The following is a 24030-nucleotide window of genomic DNA, read 5'->3' as shown; positions in this document are numbered from 1 at the left end:
TTTTCTTTAACAGATATGTAATTGCGCGCAAACTGGAAGAACTTCACTCACTGACATTCCAACCGAGGCAATGCATCTCACTTGTGTTCACACAAAATCAAACTGGCTGACCCGGAAGTCATATTTTAACCATAAATAAATAAGGGATGGTATATATTTTTATTGCTTTGCGGCCTTTCCCCAGTCAGCTCGAATGACATATACATACTCCGTATGTGATGGCAGTGACAATCATCAAAAGAAGAATGGCAATTAACAATATTGTCTTCAACTAAGTAGCCAAAGCACAACGAGCTCGGGAAACATCGACCAGCTTGCATTGGTTTTACCACAGATTGTTCTTGGAAATCTATGCTGGATAGCCTAGAAATGTAATTTATGCAGTAGGACTGACTTGATGGATCTTAGATGTGGTCTGGCACAACATTGCGCTCTTGTCTACACCTAGCAGAAAGTCTTGAACAAAGGAGACTATGCGGCGATCTGATTCAAACATTCAAAATCCAAAAAGGTATAGACAATGTCGACCCAGGGGACTTTTTTTGACCTGAAAAAAGAAACAAGGACCAGGGGTCACAAATGGAGATTAGATAAAGGGGCATTCAGAACAGAAGATAGGAGGCACTTTTTTACACAGAGAATTGTGAGGGTCTGGAACCAACTCCCCAGTAATGTTGCTAAAGCTGACACCCTGGGATCCTTCAAGAAGCTGCTTGATGAGATTCTGGGATCAATAAGCTACTAACAACCAAACAAGCAAGATGGGCTGAATGGCCTCCTCTCGTTTATAAACTTTCTTATGTTCTTTCTTATGAAAGCCACGTTTTCCTAGACTTGCCAAGTTTGCCATGAATATAGTTCATGGCAATAAAAACAGCACCATAAAAAACAGCACCAGCTTCAAACCAACTAAGCAAATCATCCAGTCTGCAAAGGTGTCCATGTATATCTATAAGTAAATAAGACCTAAGGAAATGTAAGTACATAAAACTAGCCTATTTTATAATGTTTTTTATTGTTTCAGATTTTTTAAAATCATGTCAGTAAAAGTCCAGTGTCAGTAAAATCAAAAATAAAAGGTTGGCAACCCTGATTTGACTACACGACAATGTGCAGGTATGTTTGTTTGTTTTTTAATACAGTGCCTATAGAAAGTCTACACCCCCTTTCAAAATTGTCACCTTTTGTTGCCTTTTAGCCTGGAATTAAAATGCATTAAAATAGTTTTTTTTTTCATTTATCTACACATCCTACCCCACTTTTATTTATTTTATTTTAGAAAATTAATTAAAAAATAAAAACTGAAATAGCTTGGTTGGATAAGTGTCCACCCCCCTTGTAATAGCAATCCTAAATTAGCTCGGGTGTAACCAATCGCCTTCAAAATCACACACCAAGTTAAGTGGCCTCCACCTGTGTTAAATTGTAGTGATTCACATGATTTCAGGATAAATTCAGCAGATCCTGTAGGTTTCCTCTGTTGGGTAGTGCATTTCAAAGCAAAGACTCAACCATGAGCACCAAGGAGCTTTCAAAAGAACTCCAGGACAAAGTTGTTTAAAGGCACAGATCAGGGGATGGGTATAAAAAAAATATCAAAGGCCTTGAATATCCCTTGGAGCATGGTCAAGACGATTATTAAGAAGTGGAAGGTGTATGGCACCACCAAGACCCTGCCTAGATCAGGCCGTCCCTCCAAACTGGATGACCGAGCAAGAAGGAGACTGATCAGAGAGGCTACCAAGAGGCCAATGGCAACTTTGCAAGAGCTACAGGCTTTTATGGCCAAGACTGGTCAAAGTGTGCATGTGACAACAATATCCCAAGCACTCCACAAATCTGGACTGTATGGTAGGGTGGCAAGAAGGAAGCCATTATTCAAGAAAGTCTGACAAAACTAAAATGGAACTTTTTGGCCTAAATGCAAAGCGTTATATTTGGCGCAAACCCAACACAGTGCATCACCCAAAGAACACCATCCCTACTGTGAAGCATGGTGGTGGCAGCATCATGTTATGGGGATGTTTCTCACCAGCAGGAACTGGGGTACTTGTCAGGATAGAAGGGAAAATGAATGGAGCAAAGCACAGAAAACCTGCTGCCCTCTGCAAGAAAACTGAAACTGGGACGGAAGTTCACCTTTCAGCATGACAACGATCCAAAGCAAATAACCAAAGCTACATTGGAGTGGCTAAGGAACAAAAAGGTAAACGTCCTTGAGTGGCCCAGTCAGAGCCCTGACCTAAATCCAATCGAAAATGTGTGGCATGACTTGAAGATTGCTGTCCATCAACGCTCCCCAAGGAACTTGACAGAGCTTGAACAGTTTTGTAAAGAAGAATGGTCAAATATTGTCAAATCTAGGTGTGCAAAGTTGGTAGATACCTATCCCAACAGACTCACAGCTGTAATTGCTGCCAAAGGTGCTTCCACCAAGTATTAACTCAGGAGGGTGGAGACTTATCCAATTATGATCTTTCAGTTTTGTATTTTAATATATAATTTTTTCTCAATAAAAACTTTTTTCCCCTTAACAGTGTGGAGTATGGTGTGTAGATAAGTGGAAAAAAACCTCATTTATATGCATGAAACTCTGAGGCACTGACACAACAAAATGTGAAAAAAGTTCAAGGGGTGTAGACTTTCTATAGGCACTGTATATGTTTTCATGGACTATAGGGGACCTGCTGTTAGTGGACCAAAGTTTGAGCACCCTCCTGTTGGAGAAACATGCACTTTAAGAAACTAAAGTTTAAAAGATTAACTGTATAGTTTTAGATTGAGTTAGTGAAAGACAATTTGGGTTTAATATTAATTACTGGAGCAGGAACACAGATGGTAAGTGGAAAGCTTTAAAGTGCACCAAATGGCCATTTAAAAGGGTACCCTGTGCTTCGTCAGAGAGAACACTTTGGGGGCTAAAACCTTCAAAAGCTTAAACAATCTCCTTTCCTAATCTTTATAACATCAGGGTTTCCTGAGTGGAACATCAAACAGGCTTTGATGTTACAATCACTTCAGGTAATAATACGAAAGCGGACTCCCGGGAGCAATACTATTATTGGTTTATAGGCTTGTAAAACTTGCATCAGTATGTGATTGTCTTTTCTGGTTGGTTAAGAAAGGTCATTGAAAGGGGAATGTCTTTTTCTGATTGGTTAAGAAATGATATATGAACAAGTCTTTGATTCTGTTATGACCTGTACTTAGGGAAATGGAATACCCAACTCTTCGACTGTATTGAATAAAATATCTTTGTTGGAATCTACAAAGGAGTTTGGAATCACAATAATTATTTATACTGATGGATGCATGAAGGAAAAAAGAACACTATCTTCTAACTAACTTTTATTTTGAATTCAACACCTCCTATAGAGAAGTATCACTTTTTTTAAATTGGATAACAATCCAATATGGTGTTCTTGTTCGCTATAGGATTTGAAGTAGGCTTAAGGTTTTCCGATTTTATTTTGAAATGTATTTAGCACACCGCCTTCAATTAAACTGTTTCTGTCAGATTCAGGTGGCTGTTCAGTTCAAAGCAGTGTGTGAAACTTTTGTCATAATTAATAATACACTAGAATTCGGCATAATTGACCGTTTCTGATCAAAACCATGCATAACTTAAAACCAAAAATGATACCTTTTCCAAATTGGTGGATCGTAAGTTATAGAAGCTATGTATGCGTGTGAGTGTGTGTATGTGTATATATATATATATATATATATATATATATATATATATATATATATATATATATATATATATATATATATATACACACATATTGCAAAAAACTAAGTTATTGTAGCAGTTACGGTTGAACTCATCAACACAAAAGCAAGGAACTGTGGTGTTAGGGTTTTTAACCCTAACTTGCCAATCCCACCCCCACACAAGCAGCGAAAGGAACCAGACAACACAAGCAACCGCAGACTGCCGTCATCAGGTAAGACATAGAACATGCAACTCTTTCCAGATGACACAAGAGACATCCATCATGATGGTCCACTGGTGCTGTAGCAATGGATATACATGTACACTTCAACACACACACACCCACTTCAGGCTGCAGAGCCGTATCATCTCCGCAGCTTGCGAGTACAGTATATATTTAAATATTCATTCATATTACTCACTGACACGTTATTATTTTTTACTGACAAGTAAAATTGGACGGTCTGCTCCATTTGTTATGCGCTCTGGGAGCTATAGTTCAAACTGAAGAGCGTGTCTACATGATTGCATTGTTTACAGGCACCCCAGAACTGCATATCCCAGAGGGGCCTGATGTGCAGGGGCAGGATTCCTTGCTAAGAGGATTGAACAAAGTCCAGGAAGCTAGGCGGTTATCTTTTTATTATTATAACTCAGGAAACGTTTCATATTTCACCAAACCTTCGAAAGTCCCTACCTCAGTACAGACCATGTGTACATTACTCGGCTTGGTGTAGAAATTCAGTATCGTGTAGCCTGTACATGAGAGCAAAAAAATGCAAAAAACCCATGTTAAAGTATAGGGGGGAAAAAAGGGAACTTTTACTAAAGAACGGGCATCCAGATCTCAGAGACCGCACGAAACCGTCATGAAACTCCCCACGCTTTCACAACATTGCAAGTCAATAGAACATGCAAATCTGTGAGCAATTCCGACAAACCACGCCAAAGTTAGGGGTTTAACATTGAGCACCCAACTGAACTATAGTGGTGCTACTGCACTATATATATATATATATATATATATATATATATATATATATATATATATATACACACACACACACACACACACACACACACACACACACACACACACACACACACACACACACACACACACACACACACACACACAGTGCCGTGAAAAAGTATTTGCCCCCTGTCTGATTTTCTGCATTTTTGCATATTTTTGACACAATGTTATCAGATCTTCAACCAAAACCTAATATTAGATAAAAAGTAAATCGCCCCCTTAGACTCAATAACTTGTTATGCAACCTTTAGCAGCAAAAACTGCAACAAAACGCTTCCTGTAGTTATTGATTAGTCTCTCACAGCGCCGTGGAGGAATTCTGGCCCACTCCTCCATGCAGAACTGCTTCAACTCAGTGACATTTGTGGGTTTGAGCATGAACTGCTCGTTTCAGGTCCTGCTACAACATCTCAATGGGGTTTAGGTCTGGACTTTGACTAGGCCATTCCAAAACTTAACATTTCTTGTTCTTCAACCATTCTGATGTAGACTTGCTTGTGTGTTTCGGATCATTGTCTTGCTGCATGACCCAGCTGCGCTTCAGCTTCAGCTCACGGACAGATGGCCTGACATTCTCCTGTAGAATTCTCTGATACAGAGCAGAATTCATGGTTCCTTCAATGCTGGCAAGGTGTCCAGGTCCTGGTGCAGCAAAGCATCCCCAAACCATGACACTACCACCACCGTGCTTGACCGTTGGTATGAGGTTCTTACTGTGGAATGCAGTGTTTGGTTTTCCCCAGACAAAAGTTCCACTTTTGACTCATCTGTCCATAGAACATTGTTCCAGAACTCTTGAGGATCATCCAAGTGCTTTTTGGCAAACTTGAGACGAGCATTCATGTTCTTCTTTGTGAGCAATGGTTTCCGCCTTGCTACTCTGCCATGAATCCCATTTTTGCCCAGTGTCTTTCTGATGGTGGAGTCATGAACACTGACCTTAGCCGAGGCGAGAGAGGCCTGCAGATCCCTGGTTGTTGTTCTAGGGTTCTTTGTGACTTCCTGGACGATTTTACGCCTTGCTCTTGGAGAGATTTTGGCAGGACGGCCACTCCTGGGAAGATTCACTACTGTCCCAAACTTTCTCCATTTGGACAATATGGCTCTGACTGTGGTTTGGTGGAGCCCCAGAGCCTTAGAAATGGCTTTGTAACCCTTTCCAGACTGATAGGCATCAACAACTTTTTTTCTGGAGGTCTTCAGGAATTTCTTTTGTTCGTGACATGATGTGCCACTAGAACCTGTGTGCTGACAACTTCACTCTGACAGTAAGGGCCAAAGTTAGTCAGATTTATATTGGGCAGGGCTGGCCCAAATCAGGCCTGGTTGTTAACCAAAGTACTCAAACAGCTGACCCTAATTATCTCTTTAATTGGGTTGAGTTAACTAGGGGGGGGGAATAACTTTCACACCTGAAGATTGCATGAATGTGCAAAAATGCAGAAAAATCAGACGGGGCAAATACTTTTTTCACTGCACTATATATATATATATATAGTAACAAACTGTCAGTTTGGAACACTAGGGGAAGATATCAGGAACGTGGGGATTCTGATATCTGGCCCGATTTCAAAACAAAAATGACGTTTGTTGGTAGAAGACAACAGTGTACACTGTAAGATGGGAGGAGTTAGAAACTTCAATCCCCATAATCCTGAGAGGTAGATTCAGGTGATCGGTCCGCGGTAATTGATGATGCAATTCCAGTGCTCCCCAGCAGAGGGTGCTCAAGGACCACACAGGGTTGCAATCGTTCTGATTAAGAGGGAAAAACCAACCTTGGATTACGTACCTGTTTACCTGGAAAAGGACCACCAACACGTTCATTCAACAGCCTTGTGGATTGTACCAAACAAAGAACATGGGACACTTGCCTGGCTTGCTATAAGTGATCCAAGGCCAGATTAACCCTTGGCCAGCTGGCACTGGATAAATAAAAACCCTGGACTAATTATACCATTGCTGGAAGCAATACCAGCTGTTACTTGCCATGAGGTCAGCTCGGGCAAGGTACTAGAGAGGGGCGAAGAAGTGAGTTTAACTGTTTTCTTTTATTATTTTCATTAAGGGTGATAACTGAAAATAATTGCTTAAAAATAAGTGTCTTTACTTTCACCCCGAACTTCTGTCTACTTGTGTCACCTTTCATACTGTCAGTTGGCTACCACAATCAAACTCAGAACGTATCGTTCACAATATATATATATATATATATACACTACCGGTCAAAAGTTTTAGAACACCTCAATTTTTCCAGTTTTTATTGAAATTTACGCAGTTTAATGTCTCAATGTACTCTGAAATTAAAGCATAGAACAAATAAACAATTGGAGATAAAAAAGAAATCATGGAATCATTTTGTTTAACAAAATTTAATCTAAATTTTTGACTCAAAGTAGCCACCTTTTGCAGATATAACAGCCGAACACACTCGTGGCATTCTTTCTACAATGGAAATCAAATATTGTTTGGAAAGTTCTCCCAACACTGTTGCAGAAGTTCCCACAAATGTGTTGCACTTGTAGGGTGCTTTGCTTTCACCCTTCTGTCCAGTTCATCCCAAACCAGCTCGATGGGGTTTAAGTCTGGAGACTGTGCTGGCCATTCCATGATTTGAAGCCTACCGTCTTGTTCTTTTCTTCTAAGGTAGTTCTGACATAGCCTGGAGGTATGTTTTGGGTTATTATCTTGCTGTAGGATGAACCCCTGACCAACTAGGTGTATACCAGAGGGTATTGCATGGCGCTGCAAAATGCTGTGGTAGCAGTTTTGGTTCAGGGTGCCACTCACTCTGTGCAAGTCACCGACTCTGGATACAGCAAAAGAGCCCCAGACCATCACGCTTCCTCCTCCATGTTTGACAGTTGGTGTCACACACCGAGGAACCATCCTTTCGCCTACTCGACGGCGTACAAAAACCCTGCGTGATGAACCGAAGATTTCAAATTTTGATTCATCGGTCCATAAGACCTTCTTCCAGTCTTCAGTAGTCCACTGGTGGTGCTTCATGGCCCAGGCCAGCCTCTTTCTTATTTTGCCATCTTAGCAATGGCTTTCTTACTGCCACTCGACCTGTCAAACCTGCAGCTCGAAGTCTTCTCTTCACAGTTGAAACTGAGACTTGCTTACTTCGACCAGTGTTAAGCTGTGCTTGAAGCTGTTGTCCTGTGAGCCGCCTATCACGCAAGCTGTTGACTCTCAGAAACTTGTCTTCTGATTCTATTGTGGCTTTGGGTCTGCCAGACCTCTTCCTGTCAGAGTTTCCTCCAGTTTCCAAGTGCCTTTGATGGTGTAGGAAACTGTACTCACTAACACCTTGGCTTTCTTTGCAATTTCTCTAAAGGAAAGACCTACACTTTTAAGGGTTATTATGGTCTGTCTGTCTTCCTTTGTTAATTGCCTTTTTCTCGCCATTATGAGAGCAATATACTACTTCCTGCAGTACAATACTGTCCAAATAATGCTTAAGAGGGTGTAGTAACACAGTCTGTTCCAACACTGCTTTTATACAGACAGAGGGTTTGTAAGTAATCAACAAAAGTTGGGACACCTGTAGGAATTGTTAGCATCAACTTTCAAGGCTTAATTTACTTCCATTGCTGCAGAACAGCTGTAAGTTGTTAACCCATTACTTGTTCCCTGAAAAAGGCCTTTTTGTAGGACTCTGAAATGTAAATTATTTCAGTTTTTGGTAACCTAAACTTTTTTTTTTTTAACCTCTGGCAGTTTACCGCTTACCTTTGTACCATTTCAGGTTATTCACTAGACTTGAACTGCTTAAATTTCAATAAAAACTGGAAAAATGGGGGTGTTCTAAAACTTTTGACCGGTGTGTGTATTATATATATATATATATATATATATATATATATATATATATATATATATATATATATATATATATATATATTGTGAGATAGAGGGTTGTGAGAGACAGCAGGGAGGGGGTTAAAACCTCCCTGCGAAAGAAATGCACATTTTGTTTAATTGTTTTATTGTTTTGTTAATTTGTTTATTGATTAATTATCACCCGCACCTGGGTACAATTGTAAATTAAAACCAGGTGCAGGGTATTTAAGACGTGCAGCTTGTCTGCACAGGGCTGAGTAGAAGGAGGCAGAAGGAAGGTGCTCTGCTTCCGAGCAGTCGTAAGTGCGGTGTTAAACCTGTCTGGTTGTGGTTTTTACTAGCAGGTAAACGGCTTAGCCGTCCTACAAGGTAGTGAGGGAAAAACCCGTTTAGTTAGCGCTCCAGTGGGAGTTAGGTGTTTGTTTGTATTTTGTTTATTTTTTGTGTTTATTAAAATAATAGCGCGACTGCGCTTAAAAATTCAATTTCTTGTGTCCTGGGTCGTATTTTTAAAGGGGCAACGAACCCGAGTGGGTGAGTTCTTTTACAATATATATAGAGAGAGTGTACAAAACATTAGGAACACCTGCTATTTCCATGAAATAGACTGACGAGGTGAATCCAGGTGAAAGCTATGATTCCTTATTGGTGTAACCTGTTAAATCCCCTTCAATCAGTGTAGATGAAGGGGAGACAGGTTAAAGAAGGATTTTTAAGCCTTGACACAATTGAGACATGGATTGTGTACTGTATGTGTGCCATTCAGAGGGTAAATGGGCAAGACAAAAGATTTAAGTGCCTTTGAACGGGGTATGGTAGTAGGTGCCAGGCGAGCCGGTTTGAGTGTGTCAAGAATTGTAATGCTGCTGGGTTTTTCACGCTCAACAGTTTCCCGTGTGTATCAAGGATGCCCACCACCCAAAGGGCATCAAAGCCAACGGCAGGCCAGTGGTCGAAAACGGCTCATTGATGAAAGAGGCCAAAGGAGGCTGACACGAATTGTGCAGAGCAACAGATGGGCTACAGTTAGTCAACTGACAGTCCAGTACAACATTGGTGCCGAAAGACCCATAAAAGAATGCACAACTCGTCGTACCTTGACACGAATGGGGTATGGCAGCCGACGACCTTACAGAGTTCCACTTCTTTCAGCAAAACACAAGAAACTGCGGTTGCAGTGGGCTAAGGAACGAAAACACTGGAGGACTGGAAAAACATTGGCTGGTCTGATGAATCCCGGTTCCTGCTGTTTCACGCTGATGGGAGGACTAGGGTATGGAGAAAACCACATGAGTACATGCATCCATCATGCCGCATGTCAACATTGCAGGCTGGTGGTGGTGGTGTGGGATGTGTTTTCATGGCACACATTGGGCCCCTTGATAAAAGTGGAGCAACATTTGAATGCCACAGGATATCTGAACATCATTGCCAATCAGGTGCATCCCTTCATGGCAGCAGTGTATCCATCTGCTAATGGATTTTTTCAGCAGGATAATGCCCCATGCCACAAGGCTAGGATTGTCCAGGAATGGTTCCACAAACATGACAGTGAATTCAGCTTACTGAAGTGGCCTGCCCAGTCACCAGATCTCAATCAATTGAGCATCTGTGGGATGAGATGGAACAAGCTATTCAGAGTAGAGATCCACTACCAGCCAACTTGACACAACTGTGGGAAGCATTGGAGTCAACATCCCTGTGGAACGCTTTCGACACCTTGTAGAGTCCATGCCCCTGATGAATTGAGGCTGTTCTGAGGGCAAAAGGGGGTGCAACTCAATATTAGGAAGGTGTTCCTAATGTTTTGTACACTCAGTGTGTATGTGTGTATATATATATATATATATATATATATATATATATATATATATATATATATATATATATATATATATATACACACACACACATACATTTATATATAGGGGACTTTGTTGACCTGAAAAAAGAAACAAGGACCAGGGGTCACAAATGGAGATCAGATAAAGGGGCATTCAGAACAGAAAATAGGAGGCACTTTTTTACACAGAGAATTGAGGGTCTGGAACCAACTCCCCAGTAATGTTGTTGAAGCTGACACCCTGGGATCCTTCAAGAAGCTGCTTGATGAGATTCTGGGATCAATAAGCTACTAACAACCAAACAAGCAAGATGGGCCGAATGGCCTCCTCTCGTTTGTAAATGTTCTTATGTTCTTATGATCTCTGTCCTTATAACTAACATAATTGATTGCTCTTAGTTTGGTTGTTTCTTGCTGGAACATGAGGTTTAGTAATGGCTCCCTGGGTTGGGCCAGTTGTAACACGTGTTACAATTGACCCCATACAACATTAGCTCGACTATTTGGCACAGAAGCTTCCACTGAAGGAAACAAAATGTAAATATATCACAAGTGTGACTCAGAGTGATATATTCTTGTTTGAAAAGGCTTATAATTTTAGGGATGTTTTAAAAGTGGGACAACAAAAAGAAAAAATTGGCTTATTTTAACCTTTTTATATTTCAATAAAGATATTCAGTTTTTGAGTTCAATAAAAACAAACATATTTGCTTCATGTGAAAATTTATCTTATTCAATACAATGTTAAATTCTTGTTAATTGTTCTCAATTGTAACATCGGACACCTTACATTTATATTAGCTCTTAAAACAGGATAACTATGGGGATTGGTAGAGGACAGGTGTAAGTTGTTTGTATCAAAGTCTGGTCAAACTAGCTCAAACCATCTGTGTGTGTAATGCAGAAAAAGGTAAACAAAAATGTTACAACTCTTTATAAATTGGCGAGAGCACCATAGTGCTAACGAAAAACCCACCCGAAACGACTTATTTCACATAAATACTCATTATTCATAAAACCGCCAGGAACACTCTGTTCCGAACTTCCATTTGGGATGAAAATGATGCACGTAATAAAAACTAAGTGAGTATAGCATACTACTGAAAAAACCTACCCAACCAGCCTTTAAATACCTTTATTGATCAAACAGTTTTAGAAGCAAATTTCAACTGTTTGACACAATGTTACAAGATTCATCACAGTTGTAATTAAACGTAGTTACAGTGTACATTTTTCTGTAGGTTCTTTCTGGTTTTAACCTAGTTGGGAGGTTACGTTGTAACAATGAATCTTAATGATTCTTGATGAATCTTGTAACATTGTGTCAAACAGTTGAACCGAGTTCAAATTCTGGTACCTATTTATACAGTTGGGTTTTTACTGGAGCCATATATATATTTATTTCGACATTAATTAATATACTATATATGTATTTATAGTTTTTCAAAATCGATCAAGTTTGTTTAGTTAAAAAAAAAAGAGCATAATAAATACGAGGGCATATTAAAATAACATGAATGTGTTTGTACACATTACATTATGTAAAAATATAGATATGTACAATAGGCTTAAACAGCACAGTAGTAAAATCAAATGAATATCTAGCAGGCTTTTTTTTGTCCATCCTACATGTAATACAGTACAAAACAAACCATGCTGATGCTTTGTAGGCTTCACATTGTTGTTGTGTGCAACTTCAGACCTTTTGCCACCCACAATTTGTATGCCAATTAGATTTTTTCTGACTGGTATTTTTGTTTCTAACTAGTTAAATAAGGCGTGACACTTTGGGAATGCATAGTCATCTCAATTTTCTCCCGCAATTCTGGCCAAATTACTGTCGCTTACTAAACAGGTGTTGCTCTGCATGATCAAAGTCATACTCTCTCTGATCTTTCTCTTCTCTTCCTTTCATTCCTCCAATCCAGTTAAAAATAATATATTTATGGTACTGTATGCTGAACCCAGCAGACTACAGCAGCACTTCACTGTAGAGTCACTAACAAGTGTGTTTTCTGTAAAGTATGTGGAATAAAAATACATTGAAATGCCACGACAGTCAGTTCATGCTCTCTTATGGAACTGAATACAACTATTCTTATTTTGTTTCCAATTATGGTATCAAGTGCATTTTTTAAAAAATAATTCCAGACAGAATGTAGATGATCAACCAGCTGTAGCCTTTTGCTTTTTTATCTAAGAAAAAAGAAAACACAAGACAATTCAAAGTTCAAATCTTATGCTACAAATGTTCCTTCTAGTCATGTAGATCTTGAATGACATCCTCATTCGAATTTTGCCTGTGACATGCTATAAACACCCTTGTTTGGTTTACCCACCTGATGGTCCTGGATTTTTCTGCCCACCACTCGGAATGCATTGTTCCCTGTATGATGGTATATATGAACCCTGCTGAAGCCAGTTGATCCACCAGCTGGTACCCACTTCTTGTTGGCATCATCATATATCATAACAGCAGCTCGGGCTTGACAGATGCTCTGTTCACTGTAAGGAAAGGTGAATTTAGTTAAAACAAAACAAATAAAACTAGAATTGCCAGGCAGTTTTACGGCTCCCAAGTACCAAACACTTAAGCAATTACTGGAAGAAGCGGGTTTAGTTCTTTTATTATTATTATTATTATTATTATTTATTTATTTATTTATTTATTTCTTAGCAGACGCCCTTATCCAGGGCGACTTACAATTGTAAGCAAATACATTTCAAGTGTTACAGTACAAATAATACAATAATACAATAAGAGCAAGATAGTTCTTGATATTTGACAAGTTTGAAATCAGTAACTTCATCAGTTCTCCAGAAGATGATTTTGAATTTTTTTTTTTCCAAAAAATGCATCGGGCGGCCATCTTGGTTCATGCAAACACCATTTTTGAAGTAAATTGTAAATTTAATTGTAATTGTACTCCATTGTCACCAGAACGATGCCTACCAAGTTTGGAGTTTGTTGGTCAAACGGCTTACAAAGAAACGCAGTTTGCTGTTAGGGGCGTGTTTTGGTAAAATTTGTGGCAGCCATTTGATAGTAAACTATCGCAGCAACTTCTGCTTCACAAATTTGAAGAAGATTTTGAAAGATTTTTCAAAAAAATGCATAAGGCCACCATCTTGGCTGATGCAGGAGCACATTTTTTTTTTGCATCTGAACTGTAATCTGCACGGGATGATACCTACCAAGTTTCATGTTGATTGGTTACGCCGTGTGCAGACAGGAGCAGAAGAAGAAGAAGAAGAAGAAGAAGGAGAAGGAGAAGGAGAAGGAGAAGGAGAAGAAGAAGAAGGTTGCCAGCAACTTTACAGCTTCCAGTACCAAACACTTTAGTAAATAGTGCACAATGCCAGTACCAAACACTTTAGCAAACAGTGCAGAATGGCATTTTTACATAGTAACCATGCCCCTGTGTGCACTCTCAGGAGTTATAAGCCAGTTTTACATTTGACCTTTAGGGAAGGTCAGAGATCACAGGCTATGACATTTTTTGACAGCGCATATGGGTTACTATATGTTTTCCATATTAATCATGACCCTATCTGCACTCCTTATTATGCTGATTAACAATTGACATAACGAAGATGCTGAAAAATGATCTGTCGATCTTGAGCAGGTGTTGTGACTCTTGGTCTCCCAGTTTGTGGCCTGTCATTGACCGTCTCGTCAGGTTTGAAATTGCTGGTGTGAGCACCCAAGATGGTGAGCCACAGTACGCTGCCCTAGTCCAGCCTCCAACATGCCGTTTGCATGAAGGCACTGACCTCTTGACAGACGTGGCATATTGTTTTTTTCTGTGATTTTGTTTATTGCTTTTATTCAAGCATGCAATTCAACAGCTGAAATCACTCCATATCCAGTGTCCAATCAACTGTCTCACTAATTAGGTGATTAAGTGCATATGCTTCAGTCATCCGTAGCAGTGTCCCTGTCTTGTGTACCTATCTGACGGAAGTCACCCTAACATTGAGCCTCTGAAAACAGGCCACACAAAGTTGAAGTTCAAAACTGTTTAAGGAAGTAAGAAGTATATGTGCCCGTGCAAGCATTAGGTTTTGAGATCCAATTTGCACCGAATGTTTTACGAAATCTGTTCAATTCAAGAATTACACTAATTTTATCAGTCACAAAAACAGGTGTTTTAAGCATACTGTAAACTGTATTGCCTAATAATGTGGATGTTTAAAAAGAAACTTGCACTGGCCATCCATCTCCAGTTTTCCTTAAAATTGATATGTTCGCTGTGGAAAAATACGAATAGCGAAAAAATTAAAATAATAATTTGGTAACAATATACCAAGGGGTAAAAGTATGGGGTCGGTCATAAGGGGTGCTCTCCTTTTTGTACACTAGGCTCTCGTTAACATAAACCCCCGTTCCAACCAATGTAAGCTCTGACCTGTTTGCTTCGCTGCCCGCCTAAGCACAAAAACAATAAAAAAAAAAAAATCAGTCAAACATATACTGTATATAGTTGTGAGTCCTGTCATTTTTACACAAGATCCAGCCTTCGACTATTATGATTGGACAACGCATGTGCATGGGACAAAAATCACCACATAAACAGGTGGTTTCGGAATTTTTACTGATGTCTCTGAAATTTAGTCCCATGCAAACCGTCCATTTCTTTTCATCCCAGCTCATTTTCTCAGAGATCCTCTGATTATTTTACTGGACATTGGGACCTTCCTTCTTTTTACTCCCATGCGATTCGACCATGTCAGTGTTATGTTACAATTCATATAGCATTTCCAGGGTATTCGTCTCAAAGCAATACCAGCCTTCACAATAAACCATAATATAATATTAAAACTGGTACAATCTGTCCTGAGATTCTACAGTACAGTAAAACACAACTAATGGGCATAACCAAATTGGGGATGGGCAAAAATACAAAACATAATTGGCGATTATAAAAAATGGTGCATGTGAAGATATGTATGGAAATACATATCACTCAAAGGACGAAATGGTTAGTGTAGTCTTTGGAAAATAAGGTACAACTAAATTAGTTATTTAAACCCTTCACTGTTTACAAATCATGCACAAAAGCTCCTTCTCTGGCCACAACATAGCATTTTTAATTTACCAACTTTCATTGATAAAAAGTAATCCACTGGGAAGTTACTAGACATCATCTGCTTTTGACCAACTGAGGTTTTTAGACACGTGCGATTCATGCTTTAAACTGAGACCTGTAAGTACTCAACAAGTTTGCAATGAAAAACAGGAGGATGGACTTAAACATCAGGTAAGGTAGGTTATTCTTTGTTATTTAATTTGTATGTTTGATAAGTGTGACTGTGAGGTGAAACATCAAAGTTCTTAATAGGGCGATTTTGAGTTAATTGCAAGTTTGGAGTGTAGTTAATTTTTACTTCCAGAAAGATTTTTATTAATTACCCATCTGCAAAAATCTCCAGGGTTCTGTGCCATTTCTCGCGGTTTATGATGTAACAGAAACCCTTGAAATAATTCTCGTAATGCACAGTAGCCCATATATTAACACAAAGCAGATGTTTAATTTCAAAACTACACAAAATAAAATTTCAATTCAGTGTGGTCAATTTAAATTTTTTTAACTCTCCTTTGTATTTATTTTTAAAAAAAATGCTATCAACAGTAAATGCCTTTAAAATGCCGGAAAGAGAAACATAAAACTACAAAAATAATTATTATATTGTACTTAACATGTACAAAATCTAGTAAAAAAATAAAATAAAAACACCACAACAATTGGTCAACACATACCAGTGCTTCAATATGAAGGTCACAATACATTTATGTCAGCAAAAAAATTAAGCTAGAACTCAGGCCAGCCACTGGCCCCCCAAAAAATGATTGTTTATTAGTATGCTGGTTTATTTTAGCCTCTATGGTAGGCCCTTACACTTGAAGTCAATCAATATGAAGACAGAATGCAGCTACAAAGTAAATCAGACAAATGACACTCAGTGCGATACATGCACAGTAAATTAAACTACCTTAATAAAAATAAACTGAGTTGCTCACAGAAGCATTTAATTTAAGCACCTTCCAGACATTTCTCTGCGGTGTCCCTTTTGCTTGTTTGGCATCTTCACAATGGCTGGGACCTCAACTAACATTATTTTATTTCAATGCTTTCGCATTTGTCGGTTTTAGACAGTTTTGCATCATTATGACATTTTTTATTAGATCTACACAGTAATTTTGCACTTCTTAGCCTTTTGTTCAAAAAATAAATAAATAAAAAAATACATTGAGTGTTTGCCTGTGCCTGCTAGTACTTGTTGGGGACTCCATATTGAGAAACACAGTGTGCTGCCTTCCAGGAGCCTCTGTCACGCACATCACTGAGAACGTGGACAGGCTCCTAGAACGAACAGGAGTCGACCCGGTAGTAGTCATCCACATAGGTACAAACAACATTGGAAGAGACAGACCAAGATCACTGCAAAACAAATTCAGAGAGCTAGGAAGGAAATTAAAAGACAAGACCAAAACTGTGGTATTTTCTGGGATACTGCCGGCACCTTGCAATGGACCATATGGACAGCTGGAAATACAAAATCAAAATGCATGGCTGAAATCGTGGTGCACACAGGAAGGCTTCATCTTTCTTGAACATTGGAGCACATTCTACAAGGACTATCTATATAGGCGGGACAGACTGCACTTAAACAAAAAGGGAACCAATCTATTTGGACAAATGATCCTTGAGGAGGTCCAGAAGCATTTAAACTAGAAAGGAAGGGGGGAGACCACATCAAATTGGAAGGGAGACCACATCAAAACAAAGGCAACAACTCAGGTAAGACAGCTATTAAATGTATCTTAATGCTAGAAGTCTCAGAAACAAAATGTTAGAAATTGAAGCTACTGCACTAACAAGTAACTACGATGTGATAGGTGTTACAGAAACTTGGTTGTCTGAGAGTGATGGAGACGAATATAATATTAGTGGGTACACACTGTATAGGAAAGACAGGCAGGACAGAAGAGGCGGAGGGGTAGCGCTATACATAAGAAATAGTCTTGAAGCCCAGGTGTTAAATCTGGACAAAGAAAACAATACCGAATCAATATGGGTCAGAATAATGGACAAAAATTCAAAGGGCATAATAATAGGAGCATGCTATAGACCGCCAAATTCAGACGCTGAGCAAAATAATCTGTTGTACAATGACATTCGAAATGCGTGTAGAAAAGGAGAAGCCATACTAATGGGGGATTTCAACTTCCCCCATATGAAATGGGAGAACCCGGTGGGGAGCATGACGGACGAAATTGAAATGGTGGAAATGACAAATGACTGCTTACTAATGCAATTTGTCAAGGCACCGACTAGAGGGGAGGCATGCCTTGATTTAGTCTTTTCAAATAACGACAGAATAACTAAAACACAGGTCAGACAGCCATTGGCAAACTCAGACCACCACATGGTCTCATTTGAAGTAATTTTTAAAACCCCAAAAGTAATGACTAAACCTAAGGTTTACAATTTTAGAAAAGCAAACTATGAAGGTATGAAACAGAGACTAACAGAAGTAGATTGGAGTAAAATAGAGAAAACATCCACAGAAAAAGGATGGCTGTTTTTTAAAAATATTGTACTAGAGGCGCAACAAACAAACAAATCCCCTAGGCCGGATGAGATCCTCCCAATAGTACTCAAAGAAATGAAAGAAGTTATTTACAAACCGCTAACCAAGATCATGCAACAATCTCTTGACACAGGGGTTGTACCGACAGACTGGAAAATAGCAAACGTAATACCGATCCACAAAAAGGGAGACAAAACCGAACCAGGTAACAACAGACCAATAAGCCTGACTTCTATTATATGTAAACTTATGGAAACTATAATGAGATCCAAAATGGAAAATTACCTATATGGTAACAGCATGCTGGGAGACAGCATGGTTTTAGGAAAGGGAGATAGTGTCTAACTAACCTGCTTGATTTATTTGAGGATGCAACATCGACAATGGATAATTGCAAATCATACAACATGGTTTATTTAGATTTCCAGAAAGCTTTTGACAAAGTCCTGCATAAAAGATGAATTCTCAAACTGAACGCAGTAGGGATTCAAGGAAATGCATGCACATGGATTAGGGAGTGGTTAACATGTAGAAAACAGAAAGTACTGACTAGAGGGGAAACTTCAAAATTGAGCGAGGTAACCAGTGGTGTACCACAGGGATCAGTATTAGGTCCTCTGCTATTCCTAATCTACATTAATGATTTAGATTCTGGTATAGTAAGCAAACTTGCTAAATTTGCAGAAGACACAAAAACAGGAGGAGTGGCAAACACTGTTGCAGCAGCAAAGGTCATTCAAAATGATCCATACAGCATTCAGAACTGGGCAGACACATGGCAAATGATATTTAATAGAGAAAAGTGTAAAGTATTACATGCAGGCAATAAAAATGTGCATTATAAATATCATATAGGAGATACTGAAATTGAAGAAGGAATCTATGAAAAAGACCTAGGAGTTTATGTTGACTCAGAAATGTCTTTATCTAGACAATGTGGGGAAGCTATAAAAAAGGCCAACAAGATGCTCGCATATATTGTGAGAAGTGTTTAACTTAAATCAAGGGGAGTAATGTTAAAACTTTACAATGCATTAGTAAGACCTCACCTAGAATATTGTGTTCCATTCTGGTCACCATGCTTCAAAAAGGATATTGCTGCTCTAGAAACAGTGCAAAGAAGAGTGACCAGAATTATCGTATGCAGGCAGGCTAAAAGAATTGAATCTATTCAGTCTTGAACAAAGAAGACTACGCGGTGATCTGATTCAAGCATTCAAAATCCTAAAAGGTATAGACAATGCCGACCCAGGGGACTTTTTAGACCTGAAAAAAGAAACAAAGGACCAGGGGTCACAAATGGAGATCAGATAAAGGGGCATTCAGAACAGAAAATAGGAGGCACTTTTTTACACAGAGAATTGTGAGGGTCTGGAACCAACTCCCCAGTAATGTTGTTGAAGCTGACACCCTGGGATCCTTCAAGAAGCTGCTTGATGAGATTCTGGGATCAATAAGCTACTAACAACCAAACGAGCAAGATGGGCTGAATGGCCTCCTCTCGTTTGTAAACTTTCTTATGTTCTTATGTTCAAATACTGTACACTACATGGTGTTTGACTGTAAAGTTGCCAACACTGATACAGTAGTTTGATTTAAATACATGTTAATGTTCTTTCCAGGTTTCCTGGCATGGCTCTCTTCTCCTCGTCCCCTCTACAGGTGTACCCACGGATCTGTCCTGGGGCCCCTCCTGTTCTCACTCTACACCCGCTCGCTTGGTACTCTCATCTCCTCTTTTGGCCTCTCCTACCACCTCTTTGACTCCCACATCTCCTCCCGTATCTCAGACTCTCTCAGCTAACTCAACTTGGACGCATTCATATCACCTCAAACTCAACCTGTCTAAATCTGATCTCCTCTACTTTCCATCTGTCTCCACTCCTTCCTCTGGCCTATCCATCTCAGTCTCCCTTGACACTATCACTCTTTCTCCATCTCATTTTGCGAAAAACCTAGGGGTTATTCTTGACCCCTCCCTCTCCTACTCTTTCTTGGCAACAGCTACCAAATCCATCCTTTTCTCACTACTTATTCCTTCACTCAACTCCTGGTTCAAGCTCTTGTACTCTCCAGATTGGACTAGTGTAACTCTCTCCTTGCTGGTCCTCTTGGTTCAGCTATCCGTCCCCTTCACTTCATTCAAGAGTCTGCTGCATTCTCCTAACCTCACTACTCTCATCCTACCCCTCTGCTTCGCACTCTCCACTGGCTACCTATCTTTGCTTGCATTCAATTCAAGACCCTTGCTCTTGCCTACCGCTCTCTTCACCACACTGCCCCTCCTACCTCCAATCCCTTGTGTCTCCCTACACCCCCTCTCCGCTCTTCCTCTACTGGCTGACTGATCATGCCTCCCCTCCACTCTCCATCCTCCTGGCCCCCTGCTTCTGTTCCCTATCCCCTCTGTGATGGAACCGTCTTTCTGCCTCTCACTGCCTCCTCAAGACGCATCTTTTTGATCTACCCTTCCTACTATGCACTGGACTTCGCTGATCTACACACCACGTTATTGGATACTCAGCTGATGCAATATCCTTGCACAATTGCACTAGTATTATGTCATTATAGATACAAATGGTCTTCATCTTAAATTGTTACTTCTTACCTCATATTGTATTCTCGTAGCATTTGCACTTACATTACAACTACATTATTTAAATATTGTTTTTGCAATGTGACACCTGTAAGTCACCTTGGATAGGTGTCTGCCAAATAAACTAAACAACAACAATACTATAATACAGTCATTAACCTTTTAGAAAAAAACATTTGTTTTGAATAGACTTTAAATGCTTTACAGGTTTTGCCACAATGCTATACCTTTCAATGTATTGTTAGTTTAAAATCTGCTTTATTGACAGACTGTTTGGACGGAGGTAAACAAAGCTGAGTGCACTCAAGTAGGATTTCAAATCACAATTCTTCAATAGCGTTTTAAAGTGGGGAGACCTACTTGCTTTTAGCAATTAATATGCTGTTATGGACAAGTATTATCAAATTAGCTACACATCTAACAGTTTTACTGAATAAAATCGATAAAATCGAGTCATTGGATTAGTTTACATGCAAAAATAAAATACGTATTATCTTTTTGGGACACTATTTTGGTAGTACCTTACAGGCAATTTGGGTTTACATGTAGTTTGACCTAATCAATATTAAAATATGGGATGCTACTTAAGACTGTAAATTACATTTTATCTTACTTCTGAAGGACTGAAAAGTCTAAGCTTAAAGCAATCAGTTATTTGATCACTAAACATGAAAATAACAAGTATAAAGGATAAATATATCTTTCTATGCTTTGCAAAGGGCTTCATTATTGTTATTTTTATTATTATGCAAAGGGTTTTTTCTTTTTTTTTTTCTTTTTTTACTTTGTAGTAGCTTCAGTATTTTTTCCTTTAACTTTGCTTATGAAACTACTATAAAAGCACTAGCATTTTAGGAGTAACCCACAAAAGGCAACAATTTGAAACACCGAATACATTGCGTCATAAGAAAACTGTTGTATGCTTTAAAAAAAAAAAAAAAAAAAAAACACTGTCAAAGAAGCCTTAGTTGTTAATAAAGAATTGGTTGGTACAGCCTTTCGTTACAGTAGAAAGTTGCGAGGTCGAGACATAAATATCTTCAATGCTAAAGTCTCGTGAACATATTTACCCACCCTGTTGAAATTCAAATCGATAAATGTTCATATTTGTGCCTGAGCAGTTTAGCAGAAGAGATATTTGCACTGCCTTTTAAAGACTGAACCTTTGGCAGCTTAACATCTATATCTATTGTAAGCTATTAAGCTTCTAAAGTGAGGTGTGCCAATTGGTCTGGTTGATACACAGCACTGACCAGTCCAAGACAGAGACGATCCAATGGCCAATTATTCAGCAGATGTAATAAATTAAGCCTAAAAATGACAAACAGAAACTAGGTAAGAAACAGTTTAACAATTTATCTTCAATAGCATGGTTGGTGTTCAACCTTTTTTTTAGTGTTTCCTTGCGTTCTCCAGATCTTTTTATAGGCTGTGAAAAAACTGCAATCACCGTAGCAACCCTGTGTGCGTGGGCAGGTTTTATGCATATCCCTCCTGAGATGCAGAGAAACACAAATCCAGTACACAGTTCAGTTGCAATAATATGTGCACAACGAGGTGGAGTCACTCAATTATCCCCACTAAAATTCCCCAAATCTGGGCTAGTTTCTATTGAATGGCATCAAATAGGTAGACTTAAACACACGCACTCTCTTGAATCCAGGACAAACAAAGCAGTCCATACTGTAGAAAATAACTGCCTGAAAATACAAATTCAAGCTGCAGTGTGTTATTACTGTATATTTCAGCATGCATCTTCTTCCACACTAACATTCTGCACACTCTCCCTATTCAGAAAATAGGCCCATTACAGCTACATTATCTAAAAGTACACTCTTTGAAGTCTTTGTTTCACCCGAGTTAAACAGACATACTCCTGCTAAAACCTCCAGTAGATAGCATTAAAGAAAGTAACAAAATAACACAGAATTGCAAAACAGCACTAAAAATGTAACATGACAGGGATCCAGGTAACATGGCAGGGCCTGTAGTCAGTGGACAGCCTGCAACAGCATTGTAACAGGGCGAGCAGCCCTGTACATTGTTTGTTTATTTTTAGATCGGGGTCTCCCCCTCCGCCCCTGTGCAGTGTGTTTTTCTTTTGTATGTAGTTTTATTGTATTATATTTATGACGGCGTAGCGCCGTGTTTTGTTTATTTTTAAAACATGTCCTGGCAGAGGCGAGATCGGTGCTCGTCCTCTGCCAGGTGTAATAATTAAAACTCGTGCAGAAGGTGGCCATCTCCCGAATTAATTAGGCGATTTAATTTGTTGCTAATCGGGAGATGGTCACCTGTTATAAAAAGCCTGCAGCTCTCTAGATCGGGGTGGGTGTCAGAAGGAGAGTGTGCGAGAGGAGTGACGGAGAAACGAGAGAGAAAGTAAACATAGGAACAGTGAAGGCAATCTGCCCAGCCTGACCTGTGTTGCAGTTATTATTTTGTGTTCGTGATTTGTTTTTGTTTAACCTTTTATTTTGCTCTGTGAGCGAGTGTTTTCTGTTTGAATATTTTATTTATTTTTGGATTCATTAAATAAAACGGCGCCCGCGCCACTGCACAATACCTTTTTGTTGTTGTGGTCCCTTCTTCTGCCGTGACATCAGACCACTCAGCCATTCCTGTCACACGTGGTGTCCTGCGTGGGATCGCAGCGCCTCCAGGACGCAGGCAGAAGAGGGTACTGCATCTTTTTCATTTTTTTTTCGTTTTTTTGTGTGGAGAGTGAAGAGGAGGATGGGAGGAAGGAAGATGGGAGGAAGAAGGAGGATGAAGGGACAGCAGCCGCTGCAGCAGCAACAGCCGCAGCAAGTCTGCCTTACCTGCCTGTTGGGGGAGGAGTGGTGTTTTAACTGTGGGGAGCCATGGCACATTTCCCCTGGCACCTTCCCCATATGGCAGGAGGAGGGGACACAGACAGAGGTGAGGAGGAGGAGGAGGCAGAGAGGAAAAGTGGAACGAGGGGAAGAGGAGTGGTGCACCAACTGCATGAGATACGGGCATGAGGAGCACCACTGCCTGGAGGTCTTCAAAGACACGGACCTGGAGTGGGAGGAACCTGAACGTCCTGCGCCTAAAAGGGAGGAGCCCGAACGTCCTGCGCCTAAAAGGGAGGAGCCCGAACGTCCTGCGCCTAAAAGGGAGGAGCCCGAACGTCCTGCGCCTAAAAGGGAGGAGCCCGAACGTCCTGCGCCTAAAAGGGAGGAGCCCGAACGTCCTGCGCCTAAAAGGGAGGAGCCCGAACGTCCTGCGCCTAAAAGGGAGGAGTCGGTGCGTCCACGGCCCAAGAGGGGGGAGTCGGTGCGTCCACGACCCAAGAGGGGGGAGTCGGTGCGTCCACGGCCCAAGAGGGGGGAGTCGGTGCGTCCACGGCCCAAGAAGGGGAAGGCCGA

General features: G+C 39.9%; 1 protein-coding gene across 1 annotated transcript in view; it reads right to left on the bottom strand.

Moving 5' to 3' along the window:
- Positions 1 to 24030, bottom strand: part of LOC117403252 (protein enabled homolog) — a 300703-nt gene that overhangs the window by 167654 nt on the left and 109019 nt on the right. Inside the window, 1 exon segment of the mRNA XM_059024330.1 lies at positions 12786 to 12951. Within this exon segment, the coding sequence (XP_058880313.1) occupies positions 12786 to 12951 (166 nt within the window).

This window comes from Acipenser ruthenus, chromosome 5 (genome assembly GCF_902713425.1).
Source record: "Acipenser ruthenus chromosome 5, fAciRut3.2 maternal haplotype, whole genome shotgun sequence".
Taxonomy (NCBI): Eukaryota; Metazoa; Chordata; class Actinopteri; order Acipenseriformes; family Acipenseridae; genus Acipenser; species Acipenser ruthenus.
The sequence above is the reverse complement of the archived record's forward strand: the minus strand, read 5'-3'. Positions and strand labels throughout refer to the sequence as shown.